Source organism: Dunckerocampus dactyliophorus, chromosome 10 (genome assembly GCF_027744805.1).
Source record: "Dunckerocampus dactyliophorus isolate RoL2022-P2 chromosome 10, RoL_Ddac_1.1, whole genome shotgun sequence".
Classification (NCBI taxonomy): domain Eukaryota; kingdom Metazoa; phylum Chordata; class Actinopteri; order Syngnathiformes; family Syngnathidae; genus Dunckerocampus; species Dunckerocampus dactyliophorus.
The window spans coordinates 15,647,194-15,665,247 of record NC_072828.1 but is presented as its reverse complement, the minus strand read 5'-3'; the positions used below and the strand labels follow the sequence as shown (position 1 = coordinate 15,665,247).

General features: G+C 40.3%; 1 protein-coding gene across 3 annotated transcripts in view; it reads left to right on the top strand.

Annotated features, from left to right (window-relative positions):
- pip5k1ca (phosphatidylinositol-4-phosphate 5-kinase, type I, gamma a) overlaps positions 1–18,054 on the top strand; it is a 35,236-nt gene that overhangs the window by 9,654 nt on the left and 7,528 nt on the right. For all 3 annotated transcript variants that reach the window (XM_054789201.1, XM_054789203.1, XM_054789202.1), the window contains exons 2-15: positions 1,638–1,669; positions 2,305–2,391; positions 2,484–2,614; positions 2,706–2,823; positions 4,959–5,111; positions 7,041–7,340; positions 8,678–8,886; positions 9,404–9,487; positions 9,572–9,620; positions 12,961–13,045; positions 13,318–13,479; positions 14,946–15,084; positions 16,724–16,756; positions 16,856–16,975. In XM_054789201.1, the coding sequence (XP_054645176.1) occupies positions 1,638–1,669; positions 2,305–2,391; positions 2,484–2,614; positions 2,706–2,823; positions 4,959–5,111; positions 7,041–7,340; positions 8,678–8,886; positions 9,404–9,487; positions 9,572–9,620; positions 12,961–13,045; positions 13,318–13,479; positions 14,946–15,084; positions 16,724–16,756; positions 16,856–16,975 (1,702 nt within the window). The remainder of the gene's footprint in view (positions 1–1,637; positions 1,670–2,304; positions 2,392–2,483; positions 2,615–2,705; positions 2,824–4,958; positions 5,112–7,040; positions 7,341–8,677; positions 8,887–9,403; positions 9,488–9,571; positions 9,621–12,960; positions 13,046–13,317; positions 13,480–14,945; positions 15,085–16,723; positions 16,757–16,855; positions 16,976–18,054) is intronic.

The following is an 18,054-nucleotide window of genomic DNA, read 5'->3' as shown; positions in this document are numbered from 1 at the left end:
CATTTTCTGTCAGGCATTCACACTGTCATTCCCTTCTGATTGCTAAAGCTAAGAAGCTTTCTCTTTTTGAACGTGGTCGGATTGTCGAGCTGCATAAGCAAGGCCTCTCACAGCGTGCCATTGCTGCTGAGGTTGGGCGCAGTAAGACAGTCATTCTACATTTTTTGAAAGATCATCTGAGCATTATGGAACAAAAAAGTCAAGTGGTAGACCCAAAAAAATCACACCTGTGCTTAGCCGGAGGATCCGATTGGCTCTCCATCAAGACACAGGGCGGGAAAAGGGTTTAAAAAAGAATTGTTTAATTGTTGTTTTCAATAAATTACTTTTTCAAAGTCCTTTTTGTCTCACTCCCCCTTCTTTCTTTTACATATTGTAGCTCTACTTAAAACCTCATTAAGATCCAAATGTGCAAAATGCAAATTCTACCAATTTTTCAACTGGTTGTAAGATTTTGCTCAGGAGTGTATTATGTGACGTAACTCAAATATTGCAAATCAAAATGGTGTCTGCTGTGTTTCTGCTATATTCAACAGCTTAGGTTTCACAAAAAAGCTTCTGAAGTATACTTTTAGAGAGTCCTGTTGTCACACACACACAGAGAGAGAGCAGACCACAGAGACTGAACTTATACCACATTTTCTTACATATTTCATTTCTGCAGTTTTTTTGCTGTCATTTTAACAGTGCTCCGTGTAGCATTAACATTTTATTTGCAAGTGAACTGAACCACACCAGAGTTCACCTGCAAGTAGACCGAGACCCATTGCTCAAGAGGTTTTGGACTGCTCACACGATGCACACTGGGGTTCAAGTGACGCTTGACCAAATCAATCATACTGGCAGAGTTTGTTCTATCTTGTGACTACAATCCAATATTTTTAAAAAACAATGTGTTTTCCTTATTTGTCCATCACACACACACTGTGCCTCTGTCCTGTTGCCATGGTGCTGCAATGAGGTCAACCAGCATTTTGACGACAATGATACATCCATTCGTGCCAGGAATCAACATGCGATACACTTCACATGCATCAGCATTCACGTGTGACTCTGCATGAATTACGCTGTAATAAAAATTAGCTGTCAACATTGTAATGTGCCGCAAGAATTGATGCCTGTTACCAGTCTTGCCCTGATCGATACCAGGACTCCCTGAGGACGAGCTAAGTAAGGATCTGTATCTGAGATGATTGTTTATCATCTTGCCAAGGTGATGGAGCTCCAGCTATCGATTTTGGGATCTTTGCAGCAGCAACAACAAGAGTGTTTGCTTTTGGGCTTAAAGTGGATGAAGGATGAAATGTACATTTTCCAAACTCTTGAGACCTTTTCACTTGATCAATGTGGATAAACGACTGGATAAAATTATGGTCAAAAGGGTTTTGTTACATCTTGTTGTGGCATGCATTTTCAAGCCAACTAGTCAGCCTGACATGATAAGGGAATGATATTTGAATGAACACTATCCTCATCTAGCAACGTGCTTTTGAGATGAGCAATATTGTATGCAATATCTATTTTTATTTATGCAGATATTTTCAAGATGGCAACATCATTACATCATTGTGAGAAAGATTATTGAAGATGACATGACTGGAGCATCTTTTTTTTACTCTTCTCTTTCTTGCTTTCAGATGCTGCAGCGAGGAAAGCCTTCATCACTGAGGTAAGCCCCCCCTTCAACGTAATTATACTTGTACACCTCCATTATTCAGTATCTTGAGTTTGGATTGTTACTGTGTAATACACTACTAAAACTGTAAACATGGGTTATTCAAAGTGTGGCACAGTGAGCCTCCCCTCAGAAAACATAATACAGTTGAGGCCCTCTGCTACTCCTGAAAAACTGTCGGGTTTTTTGGACCATTTTTGTTGTATTTTCTTCTCACCCCAGACTCTGTTTACTCTCTCACTATACAGTAGGTACTAACAATCAATAAATTTTGCATTTAAACATAACTGAAGTTAGCTTATCAGGTTTGAAAAATGTATCTTTCTTTATTTTTCACTTCCCTGAAGTCATCTGGTTAATTATTTTTTTAATAACTAAAAAGAAAAAAGATACACTAAATGAATGCATTTGAATATTTCCTGTTTTTACTGTTCATGCCCAGATATGATTATACACTGTATAAACTTTCAGGCAGCATGTTTGTCATGTTTGTCACGTGCACCTGCTTATATCAGAGAGACTCTAACGAAAGCGTGTCAAAGCGTGTTGGTGTTTTTAAATATTGATATAACCAAGTGAAATAAACAGATCCCTTCTGTTCCTCATCAGCACTTGCTTTTGCTTGTCAGATGCCATCCTCCTCAGGTCTTCCAGGTCAAGGAAAGAAGATTGGCCACAGAGGGGTGGATGCATCCGGAGAAACGACTTACAAGAAGGTTTGTACGCTCAGACCGGATTACATTGGGTTTGTACACCACAAATGCTTCATGACTGTGATGGGTTTTTTCCCCACCGTAACCTTCTACAGACAACATCCTCCGCCCTGAAGGGAGCCATCCAGCTGGGCATCGGCTACACAGTGGGCAACCTGAGCTCCAAGCCTGAGAGAGACGTGTTGATGCAGGACTTCTACGTGGTGGAGAGCATCTTTTTCCCCAGGTCTCTTTTATCGCTATGTCCAAATAAGGCTTTTCATATAATGTACTTACTATATTTAAATAACCTTTTGTTGTTTGTTTGTGAACTGCAGCGAAGGGAGCAACCTCACTCCAGCCCATCACTTCCCAGACTTCCGCTTTAAAACATATGCTCCCGTGGCATTCCGCTACTTCAGAGAGCTGTTTGGCATCAGGCCAGATGACTACCTGGTAGGACCACACCTACAGTATCACTGTTACTCTTAGCTACAGCCTCCTTCATCTGTAACTTCACTTCACTTCACAATTAACTGGACCAGATGGATGTTTGTGAAACGAACGGCATGCACCAGAATGCATTCACACCACAAGCACAGTTGGCGGCTCGTCTTGAGCAGCGTGGGAGTCAAAATAAGGATAGACAGCTTTATGGTGATGAGCCATGGTGCACCTCAGTAGCAACCAGCCATTTCTGCAATCATATACAGCTACAAAGAAGCATTTTTAAGATAATTTTGACATGTCATTTTGAACAATAATGAAACCAGCAATATGATAACTATTGCATTTGCAGTTATCATTTTATGGACAAACATTGTTTGACTTGACTCAACTGTACTCGGTTTGGGGGTTTTCCACTGAGAAATAGTACCGCTTCAGTAGTCACTACTAAAGAACACCTCATTGAATGTATCAGTCGGAATGAGCAGGCTAGCAAACAAGATTGAGTGTCTTCCCTACATAGAGTATAGCATTGTCCACAGTAAACTGGGAAATTTTATCCAAAGGGAGATTGAGGGCAGCAACAAAATGGACCACTGCAGCAAAGTGGAGACTGGAGTACAAAAGGTTCTCGGTTTGTTTGTTGTTACGACACACTCCCATAAATTATGTAAAAGCTTAGTTTCAACCCAAGCCGCTTGGTTTGTAAATACCAGACTTGTTGAAGAAGTACCGTAATTTCTGGTGTTTAAGTAAATTTGGAGAGGAAATACAGATTTGTACATATATAAGCCGCACCGGACTATAAGCCGCACATTTCCATGTCATAAAATTGCATATTGTGGCGCACGAGTCCGTGGGGATCAGATATCTCTTTTGACAGGAGCCAGTCATAAGCTATGAGAAAACTCACAGTGAACCCTCTTGTGAACCCTTCGGAAATCGCAGGAGGTCATTACTCAATCAATATAACAGTCTGACTCACAGTGTCATAGAATCAATTGTCAAAGAATGACAAAATAATTACACAGCAACTTAACACTCAAAAGGTACCAATACGAGTTTAGAATAAAAACAAGTATTTTAACAGCTTCCCATCATGCTGGTTCTCAGTTGGTTTGGCTGCAGACCCGTGACCACACCTCATTGGCAAGCGACGACACAAATTGCATAGAGTCCACTTACTTTCTATGTTCATGTTGAAATTATTATATGCAGCCTGCTGTCTGCTCAGGAGCAATACTGTACATTTGTATTTCAAATTCAAAAATAATTTCGAACAAAAAGCCTGTGTAAAGGTTTTCAGTACATGGTGTATCTGAGGAGTTGAATGAGAGCATGTGGACTTGGACTTGGATGAGGTAAAACATCTGTAAGAAAATGTAACTAGTCCAGTTGCTCTGAATTCATTCAAAATATAATTATGTAACTTTTTTTCTGATTAACTCTGCAGGTAAGTTTAATCATCATAGGAGGTCTATTTGTGATGTAAACCACCCCTCTGCCTGGGTTAATAGATTTAACTGGGTATGAATAGATCGAACTGGGCATGAAACTGTACGTGCATTGTGGGCAGAACTCCCCACACGACACAACGTGAGCTGGAGCGGCGAGCCACTCGTTGCTTTATAGGGAGCTCTTCCCCAGCAGACATAAAGGCGATCAAGCTGTGTTAAGTTCACACTCGATGTCCTTCCCCTCCTGCTCAAGCTTGGCCAAGTCGCCCATAAACATGGCATGCACCTAGTGGTGGTGTAAGGAGAAAATCAGGTGCGTTCAGGGACATCGGGTCATTACAGAATTTTTTTGGCAAGACTGGCGACCCACTGAAAATGGCGCCATGACCCACCAGTTAACAATCACTGATCTCGAGGCTAAGACACTGCCACAGGCTATGCTATCATTAGCATGTGTGTTTATTTTTGTAATTTCTAGCCATGTATCTTCTAATATTTGACCAATGAGCGACCAAGAGTGGTTTATGTCACCCATACACGGTATCTCTTTGGCAAGCTTGGAACCCTGGTTAACCAGGAACTAGAAATAGTACCTCCTAGTGGGAAATGGAAATGCATCAATACCAGTTGCATCTGTCCTGTTGAAGAACTTTGTCATCATGTTTGTGTCCTTGTGTTTATTTGCAGTACTCCCTATGTAACGAGCCGCTCATCGAGCTGTCCAACCCTGGCGCGAGCGGTTCTGTCTTCTATCTCACAAAGGATGACGAGTTCATCATCAAGACAGTTATGCACAAGGAGGCGGAATTCTTACAGAAGCTGCTGCCGGGCTACTACATGGTAGGAGAACACACTGTGTGCACATCATAATATTATGTAATACTGTACAGTTATTAAGCAAAACGATATGTAGCTCAACTACTTTATTAAGGAAACACATGAGATTGCAGGTCACTGCAGCAAGGTTTAGGGGGTGATATTTTTGGATCTAGGTTTTATGTAAGAAAACCTTCAAGTATGACTCCCTCCCTTGCCTCATAAAGCAGACATAACAGCTCAGCTCTGTCGTCTCCAACTCAAACCTCAGGCCACACGCCTTTGTAAGAGTCTTGGTCATAGTGTCGTCATTGCAACATTAGCAAGTAGCTCTGCTCTCCTCTATGTCTGCAGGCTCATTTTAAAATGAACCTCATCATCCAAAACCGCATGTATGACCATGCGTCCATGCTTGCAGCATCTCAGCTTTATGTGTGGCAAGTCTGCAGGAATTCACTTAATCACTGAAGAATGTTAGTCAGTCACAGCAACCTTTGCCAAGTAGTTTTCATCCTCGTGCATTCAATTGTTTGTGTGTATCTTGTAACCAGAGAAATTTTTTGATATGTTAATCTTTATAATGATCTGTAAGTTGTACTAATTAGGACATTCCCATTCAGTTTTGGTGACAGTCCACACATTGACAAACAACATTTCCATAATAGACCAATTGTATTTGAATTTTGTCTGGGTCGAGCATGCTTTTTCTGAATATAAGATTAAATGTTTTTTCACCATAGAAAAAAGTCGGCTTGTCTTGTATTCAGGGTATAAATATTTACACATGCAAACTAACAGGTGGCACCAAATGATGTCTCCCCAAATTAGTCACACACGCACACACACACACACACACACACACACACACACACCAGTGACCTTGAGAGATGCAGCCGCAGGAGAAAAAAAAATCCTCTAAGGTTGTTAGTAAGTTATGATACAAATTTTAAGATGGTGATCAATGAAGTAGAGTCAAGCAGCTAAGCTATGAAATAGGGTATTCTTTTACTGCTATCTTGTAGTTACTGAATGAAAGGATTAATAAAAAAGATTTTAAAAAATTTGTCTCTGAGTTTGTCTTTAAAAAAAATATTTTTACCAAACCCAGTCTTGAAAAAAGTGGTTGTCCGACATTCAGGTTTGTCTTCTATTCGAGTCAGTCCGGTGTATCTCTGATTTTATTAGAGCAAATTGGTTCAACATAGAAAGAGCCTGGTAAGAAAAAAGACCTTGATAGTAGAAGTGTTTGTATATGCAGTCAGCTCCACATGTCTGCTGCAGCTGACTGCCTGATGGCCGATGGCCGACTGAGCAGGCTGGCTTTGGGCTGCATACAGATCGCAGTGATGTAACCTCCTTTCTCGCTCTCTGTCTTTTTCCTCTCTCTGTCTTTTGTGATATGCACCTTCCTCACGCACATTTCATGTCTTATCACACTACCCGCTGTTCTCAATCTCAGTGCAGCTTTCACAGCGCCGTTAATCCCTCCCTCACGTTCTCATATGTCGCCGTTGTTGGCATCATCTTTTCCTCCGCCTCTCTTAGCGTTGACACCATGGGTTGTGAGTGGCGGAGGGCACAGGATGCTCTTTCTGGATAGCTATCATTAGGCCGCTGTGCACTTCTCGCCACCAGTTCCTCTGCTGAAGTCCACATTTTTGCTTCTCGACTGTCTCCCTATCACCGCTTGAGCCAGACATAGGATGACCCTGAATATAACCCTACCCCTCTTTTTCTAGACATGTTTATAAAATAAATATTTTCTAGTGAAAAAAATTGTCATATTTGGGTCAATAAAGTATTTGGGATTTAACAGGCAGCCTGCAGCCCAACTAACTTGTTTAGAGTCACATAAACTGTGAACCATTGGGGACATGTTGGAGAGATAAATTATAGTGTCAAGCCCATCCATTGATTTAGTTGTAACAATAATCTTCTGTTTCCTCCTTGTAGAACTTGAATCAGAACCCTCGCACTTTGCTGCCCAAGTTTTTTGGTCTCTACTGCGTCCAGTCTGGGGGCAAGAACATCCGTGTGGTGGTGATGAACAACGTCCTGCCCCGCGTTGTGCGCATGCACCTCAAATACGACCTGAAAGGTTCCACCTACAAGAGGCGAGCGTCCAAGAAGGAAAGAGAGAAGGCCAGGCCCACATTTAAAGACCTTGACTTTATGCAGGACTTGCAGGATGGACTGATGCTTGACCAGGACACATACAATGCGCTGGTCAAGACCCTGCAGAGAGACTGCCTGGTGAGTTTGGGCAATATTCCCAGTATTGACCATAGTACAGTCAAACCTCCAGAGTTGAACGTCCCAAAAGTCATACAATTTGGAGTAGAGCTGGAAATTTCTGGATAAATTTGCCTAAAAAGTCAAACATAATTTGGAATTAAAACCATCATCATGTATGATGTCAAGCCGAAAGTCTTCACTTGAGCTTGATTAGCATCTCAAGGATTAACTCATAACTAGTGTGTTTTTGCTTTTTCTTTGACTTTGCTAAAACTGGAGACGTTATAAATCCTTAATTAACTGTACAGGCAATAATTGTAAATTCTGTTTCATTGATAGCTTTAATTTGTGATTGCGAAAGGAAAGAAAGGAAAAAAAAAGAAAGAAAAAAAAAATAATAATAATTTGTGATTGCGACCGCCTAACTTCAAGCCAGCACTTGATTAACAATGATAGCACATTGTTGTGCGAGTCCACAGCGTACCCCACCTTTTGCACAAAGCATTTCCGTTTTGCTTCAGCTCACTCGGGAAGGTTGCTACCAAGTCAGACTTTTCTAACAATTCCAATATTTTGTGTAATTTCATATTTTGGGTAATTTAAATGCCCATTCATGCTGGTGTTTCACATTTTCTATTACTGAATCACTCTGATGGTTCTACTACTGTGACATGGCTTGTCTCATAGAGTGCATGCTTCCCAACCCAAAGGTTGGTGGTTCAATTCCCAGGTAGGCATTCATCATGTTGTATAAAATGATTTGACGGAAGTCATTTCTACAGCATTTCGGTCCAGCTTAGCCAAACAATATTGTTGCTCATGCTGTGTAACAAAAAAAAAATTCTGTAATATTTTGGTTGCATTATTTTGAATTCTTTGAATAGCTATTTTCATGACCATATTTAATTACACAAATTCATGTTTGTCACAAAAACGTATTAGAAAAAAAAAGGATCGGTACCGGATCAGATCGGAAGCCAAAAAATATGGATCCCTAGGAAGCTTGTTAATTTCATATATCAATCATAAAAGCTGTGACAGAGATGTGGGGCAAAAAGACAAAAAGGATGTGGAGACAGTCTTGTTATTTTTCCAATAGTCAATGAGATTAAAAATTAAGTGCTGTTATAAATGACCACCTTACATAATTATTTATACATAACACATTCAGTCTCCAATACATATATAATTAATGTGTGCATGCTTAAGCATCCTGTGTGTGACATCCACATCATCAGGTTTGATTCCCTCTGGCGCTGACACCGTTATGCACTCTGGATAAAAGCCGTCCCTCCTTGATCCATGCGCTCTTCGCCTGTCATTACACAAAGCCTGTGTTTGCACGTTTTCTTTAGGTGCTGGAAAGCTTCAAGATCATGGACTACAGCCTATTGCTGGGAGTTCACAACATGGACCAGGCAGAGAGGGAGAGACAGATGGAAGGCTCCCAAAGCGGCAGCGATGAGAAAAGGCCCCTGGCCCAGCAGAAGGCATTGTACTCGACCGCCATGGAGTCCATCCAGGGCGGGGCCGCCTGCGGAGGGTCTATTGACACTGAAGACACGTGAGTGTATCCAGCGGCAAGCCAAAGGCTTGATGCCGCAAGAATGAGCATAGGTTCAATCAAAATGATTTATGGATTAATCACAGGCTCTCCAATCAGGTTTAGCTTGACTAAACAGGCTTATGAGTCTTAAAAAGTGCTTGGAACTATAAAGTAGCAGGATCTCCTCACAGACGGGTGGCTCAGTTGATACAAAACGTGAATGCAAGTTATATGCCATGTGACCCAGTTATTCTCCTGTTTCCCTCGACGAACCGCAGCTCCCCAGTGCTGACAGCACTTGTGCAGCCCTAGACCATGACACTACCCCCACCATGCTTGACTGTAGGCAAGACACAATTGCCTTGATGCTTACTTGTGTAGTTGATTGAATTGCTGGCTATTAAGCCCAATAAACAGATATACTGTCATGAAGATGCTTTCTAAAATGTGAAGGGTGTACTTGCTTTTGGCAAATCCTATACAACTTTGTTCATTTTTTGTTCTTTGTCAAAATAGTTCTGTGTTTGTGTTTTAGGATGGGCGGGATCCCTGCTGTGAATGGGAAAGGAGAAAGGCTTCTCCTCTACATTGGCATCATTGACATCTTACAGTCCTACAGGTGACCATATGATGAGAGGTTATCTCTATGCTTTATATACACACACACCTGTCAATATTAATATTGCCTTTTTTTGTTGCACAGATTAATCAAGAAACTGGAGCATACATGGAAGGCTTTGGTACATGATGGGGTGAGTTTTTTTTAATGCACTGCGCGCTGGCGCACACATTAACTCACTTTTAAGCAGACGTCATCATCAATTCACGTTTAAGAAGACGCAAACCACTCTTTTCCATGTCTCCCTCATTTTGTCTTACTCATGCCACTCTCCTGCTTGGAGACACCCTGTGCGTCACTACAGCTGATGGGAATAGGGCATCCACCATTTCTTTGCAATGTTGCACTCACTAGCCAACATTAGCTACTGAATATAACAACAGTATCAATAAGTTTCTTTCCTTGGGTTTCTTTGCTTTCCAATTTTTTTCACATGACTGTAAATTACATTTGTGGTATCACCTATGGGTTGTTGTCAAAATGCTTTTGGAAGCGTTGTATGCTAGCATATACAGTATTTAATAAAGATATCCTCAAAGTTTTTATAATCATTAGACAAAAGGTCAAAGACTTACGGACAATTCATTGTTAAGTCCGCCCGTGCCCCTGCGGTGCTTGATGGCGGCCATGTTTTTCAACCAATCTTGCTCAAATTTGGCATGTGCTTTGTCAGTCTCCTAAAGGTGTGAGTCAAATTTTATGGTGATTCGGCATCCTAAAGTTCCAGTGATCGACCACATTAAGCTTTCAGTCTGACTTAAGGGGTCAAACTTAGGGGTTTAATGACACCTTGCTGTGTGTTTGTCAGAAATACTGTATAACAGTATAGGCAGCACAGTAGGGTACATGACAACACCATAGACGGGGGGTGTCAAACGCAATTGCACAGGGGGCCAAAACTCAAAGCCTACTTTAGGTTGTGGGTCGAACTGGACATACCACGCACAAAACCTTAAAACCTTCTTGGCCTTTTAACCACCTTACTTGGTGAATGAAACACACATATGCATCATCAGTGCATACACACAGATGTTCGTTTGACGTTGCGAACATGACAGGACATGCACAAATAATCCAAGCTGAAAAGATAGTAGTCAGTATGGTTAGATTTTGAGAAAATGTCTCATTAGCACCGAGCAGCCTAGTAAGCAGCCTACACACCTTTTATCGCGCAGTGCCAGGATTAGAACATAAAATATAATGCACCCCTGTGGTTGCATTTTCAGGTTGGGACAAAATGAGCATGATAGCTACTGAATGTGTTTTTATGTGGACATACATTTATTTAAAACTTCACTCGTGTGGATGAACATTTTTTTACCGGGGGGTGGGAGAAATATGCATTTTTTCATGTCTGTTCATTCCTGCGTAAAATTTCTACTTTCCGATAGTCGGCGGATATACGTCTATGGTTGTTTTGGCGTAATTGGTTGTGTCAATAAAGTGATTAGATCAACCACCTCTTTGTTATTCTTTCAACGCTACAGTATTTTGTATCAACAAAAAAACGGCAAAATCACGAGATGTGTAACACAGAAGAGTTTGCAGCTGTAGAATGTGAAGATTATGCATTTCCCAGCATGCTTTGCTGTAGTTAAAATGATCACTTTTGACTGTCTTATGCCTCTTAAGGTGTTATTTTGTACAAACAGGGTGTAATATTTAAAGTGTTGCCATTTTTAGTCGTGTATAGTTAAATTATTTACACTGAATCTGGCACCCTTATTAAGAATGGTTTTGAATTTTTGTGCTATATACAATTTCCACTTTTAAAATGAAAATACCAGAGGAGTGGTTTATAGTGGAGGAATCACTTAATTACGCAGATAGCTGAAAGCACTTTGTTTGATAAGGGCAAGTCAATGCTGTTCTCCAAACAGTTCTGCTGGCCAGATGAAATTGCGGTGCAGGCTGGATTTGGCCCCTGGGCCTGAGTTTGACATGTATGCCCTTGACTTATCACCTGTCAATCACTGACATAGATAAGACAAACAAGTATATTCACACTCACTTACATATAAGCAGTCAATGTCGAGTCTTGGCTCATGTATCAGACCTCATTCGATTATGGAGTGTCAGCATGCTAGAGAATCAATAATGTCTACTGCCTTGTCTGCCTCTGCTTGTGTCTGTGCATTGTTTGGGTTTCTGTCAATTGGCTTGGCCCACAGATAGGCCTGTCATGATAATAAATCAATGAACCGCACGATAAATAAACACAAACTTGATAATTTTGCAGATCTCGATATATTGACATGTGCGTGCGTGTTTGATTTCCTCCTCTCTCTCTCTACCAAACAGGTCATTGTGACGAGAAGGAACATTTGTGTGGGGAAGTATTTCCCCGGCGGACCGCTCAGTCATGGCGAAATGTCATCACAAACTCACCCCCTTCCCGAACTAAACATGTTGGTACGGCGGCCTGAAACACTGGCAAAAGTTGGCGGAAAAACTCCTCTTACGGAACATGAATGGATGCTAGCTGGGTTAGCTTAATGGATTAGCAGAGCATGCTAGTGTGGCAGCGAGTGTGAACAACTAAGGCTCTAAGGGTGTGTTTACACCGTGTTGCCTTTTACTGCTTGTTAATATAAGCGAGCGTTGTACGATGCCCGTAGACGTCCAAGTTTTCAGTGAAATAAGGCGAGAGGCACGTTTATTCTTGCTCCCAGCTGATCTTAACCGTCAGACATTCTTAACACGCCCAATACACTTCCGGCCCTCAAAATAAGAGTGCCAAATCCTGTCTAATTGTGCCAACAAAATAAGGGTATCATAAAAAATATCTTACATTACAATTGGAATTGCATTGGTCTTCCCTAGCCACAAGCATGGGCATTGCAATTTGTTGAGGATTTTGTACAAATGTTTGCAGTGGCTGACATCCCATTAGAAAAGTTAGCCAAGCTATATCTGCTTCTGAATTAATTGGCAAAATTGTCTAATGATGTATTGCATCAAGGATGTAAATGCAAATGAGCTAACATCTGCATTGACCCACAATGTGAACTTCAGAGTATTCCCAGGTTATTTCTCTTTTTTTTTGTCAATATTCAGGCAGATAATGAGTGACTGATTAAAAATGATAAATATTGTGATTGATTGTGATTTTTATTTAAGTGCAATTTTTGCTAAAAGAGTCAATTTTATTTTTGTTGGGTTTTTTGGGGTTTTTTTGTTTAATTTATAATTTTGTTTATTTGTTTACATTATTTTATTTAAACACAAAATTAAATTTGATTTCTTTTGATACGGTGTACTCACATTATTATGCCATTAAGAAAAAATGGTTTCAATACAGACAATAATATCCTTTATCGGCAATACTTTTTAGGACAATTATCTTCCAGCAACATTTATCGTGACAGGCCTACCACAGACAGAAATTCCTGAAATGGGACACAAGAGGAACTAGTAGATGCCTTAATCTGTTTTATGTCATTAATCTCTCTCTCTCCATGTCTGCCCTGTAGGATACGGTCTCAGTCCACCGGCCTGGTTTCTATGCTGACAGGTTCTTTAAGTTCATGAGCAGCACCGTTTTCAGGAAGAGCTCCTGTGAGTTCATATTACTTTTGAGACCTTACATAGTCATGCAGAGCTGTGAGGGAAGGGCAAAAGGAAAAATACAGATAGATCTCAAACTGCCTTATTAGGTGCTGTGAGCATCTCTCACGTCTTTATTTCATGTTCTAGTGAAAAGATCAAGTGAATTGACCCTTTAATTTCCCTTCCATCGTTGTATCACAAGGAATATCATGATTCTCATGCATGATTCATGATTGGCTGTGTTGTTGCTGAAGTTGTCTTTTTTTATGTGTATTGTGCAGCTTTGAAATCGTCTCCATCTAAGAAGGGTCGTGTCTCTCTGACGGTTCCAAAGTGCGGTGGCCCTGGTGCGGCTTGGTCTGCCAGCCAGCTTCCATCCGAGAGAGACGAGCACATCTACGACCTGAGAGGCGCTCGCAGCTTCCCAACCCTGGAAGATGAAGGTAACCTAGGTTCATGTGCATCTCCTATAAGAGCTGTATAAGATTATCTGCCTTTATACCTTATACAGTACGTACCTAATGTAGTGGACAGTATGTGTAAGAAAAAACAATCAAATAATCAAACCAATGTAAACTGTTGCTGATATTATTGAAGCCTGTTTTGTTGAACAACCTTAATGTTATACAATATGTGGAATCCTGGTGGGATAATGCATTTCTAGTTATTTTAAATTGCAGAAATTGTGTGCAGGAAACCCAAGATTATGTACAGTGCGTACTATATAAAGTAGTGGTGTCACGAGACACTCACTTCAAGGGATGAGACGATACACGGGATTGGGTCTACGAGCTGAGACGAGATTTTAACATTAAAGTAAAGTACAATGAAAAACTATAAATATATTTATTTATTATATGATTCTCTATATATAATATATATTATAGTATATATTACTATTATATAGTATAGTACATAGAGTAATGGAAAAACATTTTAGACCACCCTTGTTTCTTCAGTTTATGGATCTATTTTAATGCCTGGTACAACTAAAGGTACATTTGTTTGGACAAATACAATGATGATAACAAATATAGCTCATAAGATTTTAATTTAAGAGCTGATATCTAGCAACTTCCATGGTTTTCTTGATGATAACCAAAATCACTTCAGTTCTTACATGAATAGCTATAGCATTGTACTGCTATACCAAGATTTAACACTTGTGGGCTATTTTTGTTGTCATTGCTATATTTGTCCAAACAAAAGGTACCTTTAGTTGTATCAGGCATTAAAATGAACAAGAAACTGAAGAAACAAGGGTGGTCTAATCACTTTGTCCATGACTGTATATTGTTAGATATTATTTTGTTTTTTATCATATATACTGTGTGTGTGTGTGTGTGTGTGTGTGTGTGTGTGTGTGTGTGTGTGTGTGTGTGTATATATGTGTGTGTATATATATATATATATATATATATATATATATATATACTGTGTATATATATATATATATACTGTATATGTATGTTGCAATTTACTAATTTCTGCTACATTACACTCTTCTGCGCTCTGTGTGCATGCAAATGGCCCCGCCTCCACCTACCGAGTCAAAGACACTGTGACTGACAAAAGGGCTCGTTGCGTTAATGCCCTTTTTCTCTGGAACAAACGTGCCAAGGTGCTGAAACAAATGCTCAGAGTAAACCCTCTTCCTGCCTGTTTGGAGGCGACAGATGAGGAAAACAGACGTGCACGCACATAGCAATATATTGAGGCAGGCAAAATTACAGAGTTCATTTTCATTTATTGTGTGATTAATTGATTAACTTATTATGCCCCAGGCCTCGTGCCCATGAGACAGTTTTTTTCAGATTAATAAATCTTGTAACGTTTTACTCTTGCGAGATCTTGTGACATCCCTAATATACAGTATATACAATATGTACTATATCCATTTTTATTCCAGGGCGAACCGATCTTCCATGTACACCTCCGTCGTTCGAAGAGGCCACCACGGCATCCATTGCCACCACCCTCTCCTCCACCACCTCTCTGTCCATCCCTGAAAGATCTCCCTGCGACACAGTCGAGCACCCACGCTACAGGTAGCGTCACACCCTCTAATGCCGTGTTATCAACTTGCACACCACCACTGAGAGATGATTACTTGATTGCAGTTGGTTTCCTAGCTGGCTGCAGCCAGTGTCTACTAGGGATGTGAACGATAAACCGATGCGACCGGATAGCCGGTTTGAGGAGCAAACAATTCCGATGCGGTGGTAAAAGACTCCTGTATCAATAATAATCAGCCATAAATCTTTAGATTAATCGATTGTGGAGACATGCACCGGGTGTCACGAGAGAAGCAATCGGTTGACAGTGTCTTATAAACAATGTGAGAGCCTGGGCTGCCGGCTAGCCGGCGCTTGAAGGCCGAAGTTTGGAACGTCCATCCATCCATTTTCTATACCGCTTGTCCTCACTCGGGTCGGGGGGACGGGGGGATAGGCCATAAGTCAGCCTATCCCAGCTGACATATGAGAGAGAGGCAGGGTGCACCCTGGACCGGTTGCGTTTGTAACGTCTTTGGATTAATTTCAAGAAGCGTGCAAAACTTGACGAGCCAGACCAACAGAGGAGCATATGATAACTTCTCTGTTTAGTAACTTGATTACTTTCAAAGGTTGCGCCTGGAGTGTTGACAGCACTATGCTCAGTCTGAAATGCTGTACGATTACCATTGCTATGACATTTTGAGTGTGGGATTGTTTACTTTTCCAGGCTAAAACAGCATTTTCATTGCACTCATGTGACAAATATTTCTATTTACTTATCTGTGCTTGGAAGAGTTTAAGTTGTCATTATTTAAGGGGCTTTGCACTATGTATTTATTATTATTTTATTATTAATTGGACTGAAAGTTAAGAAGTTTTTTCATTGTTATATTTTAGATAGCTGGATAGATTGCATACATGATACAACAAAACTTAGTTTGGTAGCTACACTTCCATTTCTAGCAACATTAAGACATGTTAAAACTTTAATCTTACAAATTTAAGAAGTATAAAAATATACATATAAAATATAGAATGTAAAATATCGATGTCATCAAAGAAAAATATGTTCAAGTCTTTTTTGGTCTTTGTCTAAGCAATATAAAGATTTGACATTTATTTTAGTTATTCTGTTGACTTTATTTTTGCCAGTACCTTACAGCCTTCTTGAGGATATAATGTGCTCTTTTAAACATTAGAAAATACTGTAAGAATGCCACTTTCATGTAATAGGCATCTTTATTTTGTAATGTAAGAATAATAGCTACAACAACAAACATTAACCATAGAATTTAATCGAATCGAATCAAATGTTATCATTGTACACTGCATCGAATCGTATCGAATCTTTCGTCATTCCTAGTGGCTACTCTGCAATAGGCACAGGGCGCCCCTTTCAATGTAAATTCAAAATTGCTATCACATTTAGTTAGTTAATAATAATCAGTTTAAAGACATAACTGAACTTAGCTGTAATAATAGGTGAGTACTGACAATGAACTCACAAGAATGAAGAGTAATGAGTGTTGTAGTGATTTGACATTTTGTACAGAATGAGGAGATGAAATTGGGGTTCTGTGTAAAAGACAAAGGTGGATAAATTGCTGGGTCTTTTGTTACTCGTGGCAATTTTACAGGATTTCAAAAAGAGGCTATATATTTTGGCTGACATTGTTACATTTATCTCCAGGAGGCACACCCAGTCTCTCAGCCATGATGGAAGGTAAGTTGATATAGCATCAGTGCTAACATATGTTTATATTAAGACTTTTGTGTGTGTTTTGTATGGGGTGCTATCACACAATGTGTGTTACATGTGCAGGACCCAGGAGGAGCTGCGTGTGCGTGAAGAGGACCAGCAGACCATCACAGTGGAGGTGGAGTTAAAGAGACGCGAGAGTGAGCCCACCATTTCCATTCTGCAGGCTTCATCTGAACCCAGGTACAGCAGCGGGGCCACATTGCCATTATAGACTATGTCGTGGAAGTTATAGAGTCACAGCACTGAGGTCATACAAGTCGGAATTCTACCACAGTTTCTGGGCAAAACATGTGTTTTAATTCTAACTTGATTGAAACAGATTATTTCTCTTACTTCCTGTATTAATAATCTGACAGCTCTGGTTGCCCTGTGAACAGATAGTAATGACACATAGTGTGCTTGACATTATTCCTAATGCATTACATTCTGTCAACATACAGTATATACAGTATAACCTCAGTATGCAGTAAATATAATTAAAAGAGCTGCAGTGAGGCCCCCATGATAGGGCTGCTGACATTACAACAAAATCATATTATGAGAAAGTGTGCACGTGCAATTTAGTGAAAGAGTCTTTTTCCAGGGTGACACAGCTTGGCAGGCAATATTTGGAGGGAACCAGGAATGAGATGTAGGGCAGTGGGACGGAGAGTCCCAAGGCAGCTCTCGTAAAGCTATAATGACCTGATTTGTGGCACATTTTAACCTGATTTTGTTTTTTAATTAAAGCACCAGTGGAGTGCTAGTATTTCTGAGGGAAACAGAATTATAATCTCTTTACACTTTTATTAATCATGATGGGAGGTCTCTAGGTTAGGGGGAGGATCAGGGTGAAGGTCTGCTGGGGGAAACCAACGGAAATAAAAGGTCTGATACAAATAAGCGGTGGTGAGACATATGGCCTTGGGCCTTGGATGGAGCTTGCATTAGAGCTAGACAATGGTGGGATTTCCATGAATGAAGCAACCAACAAATTGACCTGAATCTGCTCAGCAGTGTGACCTGACCTGCTGGGGAACAGGTTGGATGAGACAAAGTAGGATGATAGTAGGAGGAAGGCAAAGCCAAACATTAGATTACAGCTCTTGTATTGAATATTATTACATTGTGCAGGTGTACATAACGTTGTGGCCAGTGTGCTTCTATCATGCACAGAAAAACAATAACAGAGAGAGAAGTCTACATGGCAACATTCCTAATAATTTATTCTTTCAGCCAATCAGGTCGAGAATAGGCTGTTTTTTCGTCTGTAGGAACTA